The 12,917-nt window shown below is 42.2% G+C and overlaps 1 protein-coding gene across 7 annotated transcripts in view; it reads right to left on the bottom strand.

The window, feature by feature from the left end:
- Positions 1-1,197: 1,197 nt before the first annotated feature.
- FGGY (FGGY carbohydrate kinase domain containing) overlaps positions 1,198-12,917 on the bottom strand; it is a 389,035-nt gene continuing 377,315 nt past the window's right edge. For all 7 annotated transcript variants that reach the window (XM_064493531.1, XM_031465233.2, XM_064493532.1 and 4 more), the window contains 2 exons: positions 6,077-6,138; positions 1,198-1,421 (listed from right to left, as the gene is read on the bottom strand). In XM_064493531.1, coding sequence (XP_064349601.1) covers positions 1,340-1,421; positions 6,077-6,138 — 144 coding nt within the window. In that variant the 3' untranslated portion in view covers positions 1,198-1,339. The remainder of the gene's footprint in view (positions 1,422-6,076; positions 6,139-12,917) is intronic.

Genomic DNA, 12,917 nt, shown 5'->3' on the forward strand with positions numbered 1-12,917 from the left:
GTCCATTAAAAAAATAGAATGCTACCCAGATTGGGTTTTGTCTGATGTTTCCTTATGATTAGATTCAGGCTGTGCGTTCCCAGCCAGCATGATGCTATGTCCCTTTCAGGGCATCACATCTGGAGGCCCCTGACGTCTATTTACCCATCTGAAGTTAATTCTGATCACCCAATCAAGATGCTGGCCTAGTTTTTCCCCATCTAGTTAACATTCTTTCTCTTCTTGTAACTAATAAACAATCTGAAAGGAGACATTTTAAGACCTTTTATTCGTCAAAGTTTCCTCCTGGATCCACTGATGATTCCTGCCTGTACCTGTCTTTATTTTTGGGGGGTGGGAGGGGAGGGAGGGACGCACTCTACCACTGAGCTATATCTTCTCCCACCCTTTTTTATAATTTAAATTTGTTTGTTTATTTGTTTTGTCTTTTGGGGGATAGGTAATTAGGTTTGATTTATTTATTTGCTTTTAATGTTGGTACTGGGGATTGAACCCAGGACTTCATGCATGCTAAGCATGTGCTCTATCACTGAGCTATATACCCTCCTCCCTTGCCTGTACCTATCTTTAATATGATGTTTACAAAATGACGATGATTCTGCAGTTAAATGCAGTATCTGAGTCTAGACTGGATCCTGTACTCTAGGGAAAACTGCCAGAAAAGACATCACTGAATTATTGACAAAAATTGGAATATGAATGACAGATTAAATAAAAGTACTATTATAAAAATTAAGTCTACTGAAATTTACTCTTAAATGATTCATAAAAACTTGTGTGCATATATAAATACATAATGTCTATGTACACATATGAATACATATTTAGGGAGAACATATAAATGAGAAAGCAGATGGGATAAATGTTTAAAGGTAAAGGTTAGGTACATGGGTATTCCCTGATTTCTATTCTTGCAACTTTACTGTACATGTGAAATAATTTCCAAATAAAAAGTTAATAACAAGCTTTGAGCCACCTAGAGAATAAACATTAGATGTCCTACCTGAAGCGATGTGAGTCTTTTAACGGCTGGCACTGAATCAACTACCAAGGACAGTTTCGCCTGCATTGAGTGATCCCCAAAGTCTAGTCCCACAGGAGACGCTATGACTCTTTGTGAAACTTCTGTCAGCACGACGGTGCCTGTGGAAACTACCAAGTAAATGATGGTGTTTTGAAATGGAAGACTCTAGTTCGTTTGCACATGTCTCCATTTTCTTTATTAAAAGACAATACAGAAATGATGAAATGATACCTAAGGGTCTTGAATATAAGGTGAAATGACCAAAGTCCTGGATGCAGTGACGTAAGCCCTGGCGCCAGCATCTGCAAGCTCTGTTCAGTCCCCTTTCATGATGGCTGCATACTCCTTCTGGTGTTCAACTAGCTTCAGGAATACTCGATATTTCTTGTCATAGTATCTGTGTGAGAAAAATAAATATGTTGAATGATCCCAAGCAGAACTGTTACGCGGCTTTCTCCCTACATTTAGGAGACCAAGAGTGTATCTGTGATGGATTTGCAGGCACTTCCCATTTTTTGAAGGCTTACAGCATCCTGAGCCATGAATCAGCATCTTTCACATCCAGTATCTTTAGCCTCCGTGGGTTAACCCACGCCTCCATTTTAGAGGGAGGGTTCACATTTGCTCAACGAGGCTGAACTAAAGTAGCATCACTAAAAATCGGCAGAGCTGGAATTCAAACGCAGGTCTCTCTGACTTCAGAGCCTCCACTATAACGTTCTGAAAAGCCCAGGTTTAACGGGACCTTTCACATTCCCAGCTTCATTAAGTATTTCATATATGACTACCCGGCCTCCCGCCCCCATCCTGGTTTAGTGACTGGTTTAAAGTCACAGCCTGACCAGAGAGGAGAGTGAACATTTTAACCAGCCTTTGCAGATTCCACACCAACGTTTCCTCTGTAGACTGCTTTATCTGGGAGTAAAACCCCAGGAAAACATGACTGATGCCTCTCCTATAGCTGTGCCCTGCCTTCCAGGCATCCCACGGAGGACCTTGCTCTCCCTGTCCTCTCCGGCTGATACTTCTGGGGAGACCTGTTAGAACTGGTGCTGGCGGTGAGTCACATGGCAGGGCGGCTGGAGCTGCCTCGGCACCACAATCTTAAAAAGAGCAGTCGTAGCTAAGACCGGTGGCACTTGCAGACTGCAACTCTGTCCTTATTGCTCTTGGTTGGGAGGTGCTGACCTGGGGTAAGAGGTGGATGGAGCCTGTTTAGCACGTCTTGGTAGATTCTGGGGTGCCCTGAAAGGAAGTCTTCATGAGTGAGCTTCAGTGGAAGGTTGTGAACTAGGGGAAAGTGCGTGCGTTACCCTGGATTCACACAGGGGCCCATCTGCCTGTAACACGCAGAGCTAATGGGATTAACAGGAGCCCCCTACCAGTCCCCAGTATTCCCACCTTAAGCATTCTGATAACTTAAGAGCTGCGATGCAGCCAAACACAGTTAAGGGGTGAGCTCCGAAGCCTGGGTTTGAATCTCAGATTGGCCCCATTACTAGCTGTGTGACCATGGATATTTTACTTAATCTCTTTGTTTCTCAATTTCCCTGTCTGTAAATGGGAATAATTATAATATCTTCCTCAATAGAGCTGTTGTGTGAATTTAATGAGGTAATATTTAAGAAGCACTTAGAATAGTGATATCATAGCAAGCGATATCAGTGCTAGTTATGGTTACTGCTTATAAAATAATATTTCAGTATTATCATCACTCTCACTATATGTGGGTTCTACTAAAACCTGCTCTATGAGCCTCCAAGCTTATTAATCAGAATGATTTTGGGATAGCAATTTTCTCCTAATGCAACTCTCTGACAGTCTTAAATGTCAAGCAATTTTTTCACTATATGAGATGGATTTCCTGATTTTGGAATCTCAAAATTGCTGAAAGGGAGTTCGGGTCAGTACCCCTTCTCATGAATGTGAAAATTTCCAATTTTAATACTGACAGCTTTGCAGAAACTTTGCTGGTCTTATTCTTCGTACAGTGGGAAAAGCACCAGCGTTCCAGGCAGAGAAGCCTCGGTGACTTGGGGCAACTTTTTTAAATGGTCTAAGCCCTGCTGTTGAGAGGGATGATAATGGCACTGGTACCTATGTCACAGAGCGACTGCATTTTAAACAAGGACATGAACAAGAAATACTCTGCGAGCTGTCAAGTGCTTACACGTGTGACCTGATGTTGTTCCTACATCCTTCTATTATCCTGGAATGTCAAAAGATGGATAGACCAAATTTTTCTCCTTTTTTTACACACAGGAAGCTGAGGTCCCAGGCACTTTTTTTCCCTGTGCCTTTTAGTTTCTAATTTTTTTAAATTGTAGTAAAATAGACATACCATGGAATTTACCATTTTAGCCATTTTAAGTGTACAGTTCAGTGGCATTATGTACATTTACATAATTGTGCAGCCCTCATCACCATCCATCTACAGAACTCTTTTCATCTCGTAGAACTAAAATTCTACCCGTTAAGTCGTAACTCCTTACTCCCCTCTTCCCTCTGGCCCCTGGCAACCACCATTCTACTTTCTGTCTCTGTGAATTTGACTATTCTAGGTACCTCATATAAGTGGAGTCATATAATATTTGTCATATTGTGACTGGCTCTTTTCACTAATGAAACATCTTCAAGATTCATCCACGTTGTAGGATACTTCAGAAGTCCCTTTCTTTTTAAGGCTGAATAATATTCTATCATACATATATACAACTTTTTCTTTATCCACTCATCTGTCAGTGGACACTTGAGTTGCTTCCATGTTTCAGCTACTGGGAACAATGCTGCTGTGAACATAGGTATTTAAACATCTCTTTGAGGCCCTGATTTCAGTTCTTCTGGGCACATACCCAGAAGTGGAATGCTGGGTTATATGCTAATTCCATGTTTAACTTTTGAGGAACCACCATACTACAGCGGCTGCACCATTTTACATTCCCACTGACAGTGTGTAAAGGATCCAGTTTCTCCACATCCTTGCCAACACTTGCTATTTTCTGCTTTTCAACAGTAGCCATCCAAATGGGTATGAACTATTATCTCATTGTAGTTTTGATTTGCATTTCAATAATGATGAGTGAGGTGAGCATCTTTTCATGTGTTTATTGGCCACTTGTATATCGTTTTTGGAGAAATGTTTATTCAAGTCCTTTGCCTGTTTTTTGATTTGGGCTGTTTTATTTCTTTTTTAGTTTAATTTTTTTTTTTCTTGAAGTGTAGCTGTTTTTTTGGTTGTTGAAGTATAGGAGTTTTTTATATGGATATTAATCCTTTATCAGATATATGATATGCAAACATTTCCTCCCATTCTTAAGTCTGCGTGGGACAGACCTACGTAAGTGTTGTGTACAGATAACAGCTTGAGTCAAGGAGGAGATGGGAGAGTAGCTCAGCGGGAAACCCACTCTCCTTCCACGTGCAAGTCTTCAGCCCGCCTGCAGATGGTGCTAGAGCAGCGCGTGTGCCTCCCTCACACAGGCGGGCTCCCAGCTGACAGCAAGTAGCCTGGCATTCTTTTCAAAGGAACACGTAGGATTTACTCAAAGAACTTAAAAGCAGACTTCCCTCAAAAGTCTTCGGGGGCTCAGTGAAGAGATGGAGAAGAATAATCTGTTTCTAACTTCAACAAAAGAAGGCGGCTGCTAGCCCAGGGCTCCCCTGCCATGGGGGACTCAGATCTCCCAATGCTCCTGCATCGAGCCCCTCCACCTAAGGGCCTGCTCTGCTGACCCCGGTATTTAGACAGGGGTTTATATTCAGAGGATTAACAGCCCAACTCCACTGGGAGACCTTTAAGAACATGAAAAGATACCGAATGGCTTTTTCGGTGGACGTTTCCACTCTGTTAAAGGCTGATCCTGCTTTGGTGGCATCCGCACCTTTGTCTGTCTGTTACATAAGGTGGAATTTGCTTTTATGTCTTAACCTCAAATACTTTCCTAAAATGACAAAAGCCACTTGTACAACTGTTCCTTCATCTCTAAACTCACTACCAATGGCTCAATGTAGGTCTTTTTCATCTCTCAGCTGGATTATTGAAAAAGCTTTCCATCTGGCCTCCCTGCATCTACCCTTAGGCACTCTAATGCATTTTCTAAGAGGATCTTTCAAGTACCTACATCTGACCTGGTCCCACCCTTGCCTAAAATTCAATATCTCCATTCTGCCTGTGGGATGAGGTCTGAGGTCCTTAACAGGGCCTTAGAGCTCCTTACGAGAGGACCCTGTCTGTTCCCCCTACACCTGGTTTCACTCCCTGTCATCCCCGCTCTCACACTTTGTATTTCAGAATTATGTGCTGTGTATAGTTACCTGCATACACCATGCTGTTCCCAGCTTTACAACTTTGTCTACGTTATTCCCTCTACAGACTATGTTCTTCCCTGTCTTGGCCTGCTGACAACTTCTTTTAAGCATTTAAAGTCAGCTAGACTTAACCTCCTCTCAAAAGCTTTCCCTCACCCCTACAGCAAGTAGCCACATTCTTTTCTGTTTTGGGTTACTTTGTCACCTGGTACCACTTCTATTATAGAACACATCCCTTTGTCCTGAAACGGGACATTGTGTAGATAAGATTGTGTCTTATTCCTTTCTAAATCCTGCCTGGATACTGATGAGCAGAGTGCCTTGAAGATAGCAGGTGCTCCATAAATTAGTGTTTTGTGAATTGGGGTTAAAACACTGAGCAAAGTCATGTTGTAGCTCAAAGCCACGTGATGCAAAGGCTGGAGGAACAGATAGGTGCCATTCCATCGGAAGGCACACGCGATCCCCATTTTAGAACAGAGAAGCTAGATGTGCTGCTAATGACCTAGGGAAAAGAACACTGGTTTGAGAGTTTGTAAGTTTGTATTTGACCCCCAGGTCCGGCCCTACCTAGTTCTGTGATCCTAGGAAACCAAAGTGCCTTTACCTCTCTGAGACTGAGCTTTATTAACTATTAATTGAAGGCCTGGATTGCTGACCCCTGAGGTTTATTTCAGCTCTAGAGTTGCATGTGTCTGTTGTCCTCAGTCCTCAGCATTGTGCATGGAAAACATATAAACTTACCTTTTATCCTCATGTCTGGGAAACACAACTTTCCCAACTTTGCTCATCCTTGCCATTGCCTCCTGTCAAATGGAAAACAGAGTGCAGACAGCTAAGTTGGAAAATTAAAAGCAAAGTGCGGCTTGTCACAGGCAAGAACATTCTAATTAGAATTTATTTCCACTTAAGACATTTTTGGGGAGTTCATTTTTTTCAACTTATTTTCCCTGGTGATAAAGATTAAAACCCAATGAACCTTAAAAGTTACCTCTATGACCACACAGCCTGGGCTTCATAAATAGCTGCCTGTTGAGGCCTCCAGGGTATAAACAACCCAGAAAGCAAAGTACCTTTTTAAAAAAGATTTATGTTTTTATTGAAGTGCAGTTGATTTACAATGTTAGTTTCAGGTGTAAAGCAAAGCGACTCAGTTACACATACACATACACATATATTTTTCAGATTCTTTTCCATTATAGGTTATTACAAGAAATTGAATAGAGTTCCCTGTGCTAGACAGTAGGTCTTTTGTTACGGCTCACAGGGAGCGGTGGGAGGGAGTTATTTCCCTTTCTCTTCGCCTAGATAGGAGGACTCGAGGAGGCAACAAAACCAGTCACTGAGCACATTGTCTACTTCACTCACGATAGCAGTAACTGAATGGAAGCCACTTGCACCTGAACTTTAGGATAAAATATTTAAGACCTCTGCATTTCACTTTTAGTTCTTTTTTCCAGCTGTCCCTGCAATTGTGCATACAGATGTGAGACCTCCGGGCTGAGTCTGATTAACTTGACTTTAGAACATTCTTTACAATGGGGCGACCAGGTAGACAGCAAGTTGCAGCGTCTTGGGTGGACATGGTCGGGAGTGTTCAGCAGCAAGATCAACCACCGATTGTGTCGGCTCCATGATATGAGAGGAAAGGTCAGGTTTCCTTGGGTGCTCTCCCAATGCTGTTAAGTTTATGGGAAAGTTAGGGGGAATGGAGTGAACCCAAACTTTGGAGTCCAACGGACTTGATTAGGTAGATTGCAAGCAACAGAATGACAAAAGCTCTTCAGAATAGGTCCTGTCTTAGGAACAGCTCTTGAACTCTTATTTTTAAGGATGTAGACATTCTGGGGTCACATATGTATAACTTCTTATTCTGTATATTTATTAGTTACTCACTATGTACCAGACACCATGCTAGGGATACAGATCTGCATAAGACACACTCTTGTCCTGGAAAAACTCACATACTAGCAGAAATATAGATATTTAATTATATCATTGTGTAAATATTATATTTATTATTTATCACTAATTCCCTTCTAACATGCCATGTATTAACTGCTTTATGTATCCCCTCTCTTCCTCTCCACTCCTTGTTCTAGCCAAAATGGAAGCTACACAGGTTGGGAGCTTTGTCTATTTGCTGCTTAATCTCAGTACCTAGAATATTCGTAGAACATGTTGAGCCCCTTCTATGTGCCAAGCACAGCACTCAGTATCTATGGAGTACAGAGACGAAGAATGAATGCGTCCTTTCATCAAGGAGCTCACTGCAGAATGGAAAAGACATTTATTGTGATCAAAATGGAGTGTGATAAATACAATGCTAGAAGCAGATAAACTTCTTTCCAATAGTTATTCAAGGATTAAGAGACTTGATACTTTTCCATCGGCTAATCATTTACACTTATTTCCAGTCTGGCGAGGATGTTCTACCAACTCTTCTCCAAGGATGCCATGGACATTGTGAACTAGATATCTGGTTTCCTAGCCCCAGTGGATTTAAAAATGCTGTCTGGGAGATCAGTGATGCTGAGAATAGCAGGCACACTGACAGAAGAAGGCAATGGCAGCCTTAGTAAGGAGGAGATTCTAAAAACTATGAAAAAGTATTGAAAATGAAGTCAAGGTGAAAGGGTAAGAACCAAAGAAGGGCAGTCTGGGGCCATTTTGCCAAAGAGCAAGTCTTCCACAAAGACTTAGTGCGGTCACAGCCATTCCACATAACAAGAATATTTTAGGAGCTCTGCTAGTCCCAACACATACTAGAACATTTTCCTTCCTAAACGAACTTCTGATTCCCTTATAACAAGCCCCAAGTCTTGCTGAGCTGATCTCAGCCATCCCCATCGCCACCTTTGCCATGGGTTCTCCTGTTCTGTGCTTGCTTCTGCCTTCAGAGCAGTGCTCTGCTGTGCCTGTTTTGGGGAGGACCTCGTCTCCTCTTGCCTCCTCTGAATCTTGAAAATATTCTCGGGGAATACTCCTCGGGGTTGTGCTTGGGCTCTGACTTGAGCTGACATTCCAGGACAGCCTTCGTGGGTGGGATCCAGGAAATTTATACTATACAAGGGGCTTCGTAAATGACACTTCCCTTCCCGCTGTAACAGATGCGGACACACGGCAGGCAGGCAGCAATTCTTTCTTCCCTTCTTCACGTTACCTTTGCTTTTTTTAAAAATAAATTGTTGAGAAAGACCAGTGATAGAGATTTTAAAGATTTTAAAAGAGGTTGTTTTTTTTTTCTCGAAAAAAGTACAGACTTAAACATTAAACTTAGTTCAGGGATCGACTCCACAGAAGATTTTTCCTGACTCATCCCAGCCGCCTGCCTCCCACCCAGAATGAGTTATGTACTCCCATGGCAACGTGTGTTCCCATCTAGCATAGCATTTAGGACATGGTGCCACAATTTTTGGTTAGCACATCAGCCTCCCCAGCTAGACTGTGAGCCCCTTAAGGCAGGAACTGTTATAATTATTTCTACTGCCAAACTCGGCATGTGGTGCATCGTTCGTGCTCAGGGAATGTCTACGGGATGAATGAACTGAAGGATCATACACGTGACAGAATGCTAAAACGGAAGTTTTGGCTGAGATCTAAAGATGACAGATAAAAGACACCAAAGTGAGCTGGAAAGAGACCACCCTGAAGAATTTGTAACAAAGGTAGTTGAGGACCCATTAATCAACTCTTTCCTCCACATGGAAGGTCAGGAAAAGTGATGGATTTTTAGGAGAGAGTTGTGTGTTTACTGAGCACAGCTTCACTAAGACCAGTGAGGAGTGAGATGCGTGTCCCTGAGGTTGTGGGACATGGTGGGTTGAGGGTGGCTCCTGTCTGGAGGACAGCTGGCAGCTTCAGTGTAGAAGTGCAGGAGTGTTGCTCTGGGATCAGCCAGCACAGCCAGAGTCCATCAGACTCCAAAGGCACGACTGTTTCCCACGGACCCAAGGTGGCCCACAGGTGAGAGCGCTTCCTGGGCTTTCCTGGAGCCTGTCCAACATGGCCACCTAACGAGGCAGAAGCAGTCTGCATAAAGAAACTGGCGACAACCTACTGGATTTCCAAGGAATGAAAAGAGTAACCAATCTACCAGAACAGAGAGGTGGGGCCAAGGACAAGGACCAGATACAGTAAGGGAGAGGTTTCCAAAAGAGGAAGATCTCCAAAAAAATAAAAAATAAATCTACACGGGAGCCTAGCTGTAAACACCTGTTAGACTGAGAGAGCATGAAGCCCACCGATGACAGGGCTAATCAGGTAAGAACTTTCCGACACCTTCCAGCCGCCTAGAAGAAGAAGAAGAAAGCTAATATACCAGAGTGAAAGTGAAAGAAGGAAAAAGAAGAATCTGATGACAGCCACCTTCTCTCATTTGCAGCAATCCTTGCTGGAGGACTGAGGAGAGGCTTATCTTTAGATGAAAAGCAAAGTGATGATTATTATCTATTTCTTGATATTCCAGTTTTTGAATTTTGGTTATATCTCACAACTTAAAGGGACCATAAAACTTGTATTAGCTACGTGACTTTCTACTTATTTAAGAAAGTAATGGAACTGCCAGAATTTTTAACAAGGGCAGAGAAAAAGTAGCTCTATTGCACAAATCTGAAGGGATAGTGGGAGCAAAAAATAACGGTTGTTTCTCACAGACTCACAGACATAGGAAACAAACTTATGGTTACCAAAGGGGTAAGGAGGGGAGGGATAAATTAGGAGTTTGGGATTAGCAGATACACACCACTATACATAAAATAGATAAGCAACAAGGTCCTATTGTATGGCACAGGGAACTATATTCAATATCTTGCAATAACCTGTGGTGGAAAAGAATATGAAAAAAATACATATATAAAATTGAATCATTTTGCTGTTTACCTGAAACACAACATTGTCAATCAACTATACTTAAATAAAAAAAAAAGTAGATAGAGCCAAAAAAATACATTTGTTTTTCAACTCTATTTCAAAAGATGTATTTGTGCTAAACCCAAGTTACATATGCATAATAAGCACTGAATGAAAATATATTAAAAGATTAACAGATTTGAGAACATGAGAGATCATGTTTTCTCTTGTTAACTTGTTTTTTGTGTCTTCTAAATGTTCTGCAATGGCACATAGAGATTTGATCATTTTAAGGAAAATAAAACTGTACTTCATTCCAAAAAAAAAAAAGTTAAGCTTCTACAGGCAGTCACTATGATTCGTGCTCTCCTTCCTCTCTCCTGGGAGGAGGGCTCATTAAGGCTACTGGACACAATGTGGAGAATGCCCAGAGAATCAGTGCTGTCATCAGAAATAGCGCTGCTGAGTCTTCCCATTTCTCCAAATAATTAACATAAAACTGAAACCTCATGAACCCACTGGCTGCAGTAAATCTGGAAATTACCACAGCAAAACAATATGAATTTATTATGGGAATGCTGACACGTGCTAAATATAGTCACCCCCACAATATATTTCTGTTCAAAAGGGTTTATTTGAAGTCAGCCTCAAAATTCATACTTTTTGTCAGCAGGCAGGAGCCGGCCAATCTGGATTTGCAGCACGCTACCCTCTTTGTTTGGGAGTCTAGACAGCACCACCGATACAGGGACTTTTTTCTTTCCTTTGAGCCCACACAATGAAAGCTTTTACAAACAAAATATTTTGTAAAATCGCATTTTAATCACTTCTTTTCTTTCTCTCTATTGGGCCAAGCTATAAATAAACCATGAAAGTTCACATTTGATCGTCACTTCTGAAAGCAAGTATAAGGGTTTCTGTAGGAAAAAAATAGGAGCCCTGTCCCAGGGCCATGAAAGACCGCATTCATGGGGTTTGACCCTTCCAGGCCGTGTCAAGGCTGAGATCCCAGTCCGCACACGCTGCTCACCACTTCCCTGGGAGCTGCACGGGCAGTCACCAGGCCTGTGTGGGCGCAGGCAACTCCCAGTTCTCACGTGTTATGGCCTGGCTTGGGAGCCACCAAAAGTCTTTAGGCGACACTGGGTGAGTTACCCAGGGAAGTTAAGTTCAAAAAAGGAAGGGGCTTTTCAGCACCAATGGAGAAGAGGACGATTCCACGACTGGCAGACACACTTGTGTTAGCAATTTGGGGAGCAGGGGACCTGATACTGTCTCCTCTGTACAGGGGAAGGAGAACAATGGCCTTAAGACTTAGGGAAGGCCGTCAGGTAGTCTAGACCTAGGCACCGAAGGGCACTGCCAGCTTGGCAATGTCCAGCGTCACGGTCCACAGTCACTGTCCACAAGGAAGAAGAACCAGGACCTGGCCTGGTGGGAGGCATCCTGTGAGCTCCCTGAGTGGGGAAGGAGTCATGCCACTGTAGGTCTCATGCCCGGCACAGTCCTAGCACTTCCAGGTGCTTGGTTCACGTTTACTGAGCTGCTGGATGAAAAGGGATGACTTTCCTAACAGAGGCAACGTAGGATCTTCTCACACTGTTTGTAGAACGGCATATCTGCGATCTAGTGGTCAAGATGACCTGTTAAGATTCCAGAAGAAAATACTGGAAGTGCCATTTATATGACTTTTAGTCTAAAGAAATGGATTAAGCTTTACCAGCACTGAATATGCAGATTGTCACCAGATCCATCAGTGTGTCCATACATCAGTCATGAGGGAATAAAGATGTGTGAGGTTTCCTAAGAGAAGAATGAGAGCTCTACCACACCAGGGGACGACAGCATGGCACTCCATTCTACGCCCGCGGCTTCCAGGGATTTGCTACCTGCTGCCATTTACACGTTCCATGTTGGTGGATTTATAGGTATATCTAATTTCATTTAAATAAACCCTCACAAAATGGGCAAGCAGCTGAGAAAGATTCAGTCAAAGGATTAAAGGCAATGGTGGTAATTCAGATTCAAGTAAGTGAAAAAAATGATGACACTTTTACTTGGTTCTAGCTTTCCATATTATAAGGTAAAAACCATGAAGACCTAGTCAGATAAGGTAAGAATTGGGAAAAAATCGAAACTATCAAGAATATTATTTGAGATATAATACTGAGGCACATGTAAAATCATTTAGAAATCATCAAAAATCACTTAAAATCATTAAAAACTCACCTGGCCTTGGACAGGGTAACTTTAGATATTGTACAACGTTACTACGCCAGCATCATGAGAGGCATGCATTTGAAATATTTTATTTCAGCTGTGTTTCAGCTGTTTTACAGTGTAAAAAATCACAAGTACAGTAGAATATGTGTCTGCTATTTCATAAATAAATTTCCATGTGTTGAAGATGTAAGCTCGAAATATTTTTAACTGATGGTGTATACGATTCAAAAAATGAAGCATCCATTGTCCCAGAAGCCAACTCCCAAGGCTGTTGCTAGGTTACTGGTTCAAGCCAACATTTCCCAGGTGCCTACTCGGTGCTGCGCCCTGTACTCATTGCTTTGTGTACATAACCTTTTAAATTCTCAAAACGACTTAACAGCACAGATATCATCAGCTATCCCCACTTTACGGACCACGAAGTAAACAGAGACAGTATAAGGAAATTTGCCCAAGGTCATAAAGCCGATATGCAGCAAAGCCAGAATTCAGACCTGCTTCTGATTCCAGG

This window comes from Camelus dromedarius, chromosome 14 (genome assembly GCF_036321535.1).
Source record: "Camelus dromedarius isolate mCamDro1 chromosome 14, mCamDro1.pat, whole genome shotgun sequence".
NCBI classification, from domain to species: domain Eukaryota; kingdom Metazoa; phylum Chordata; class Mammalia; order Artiodactyla; family Camelidae; genus Camelus; species Camelus dromedarius.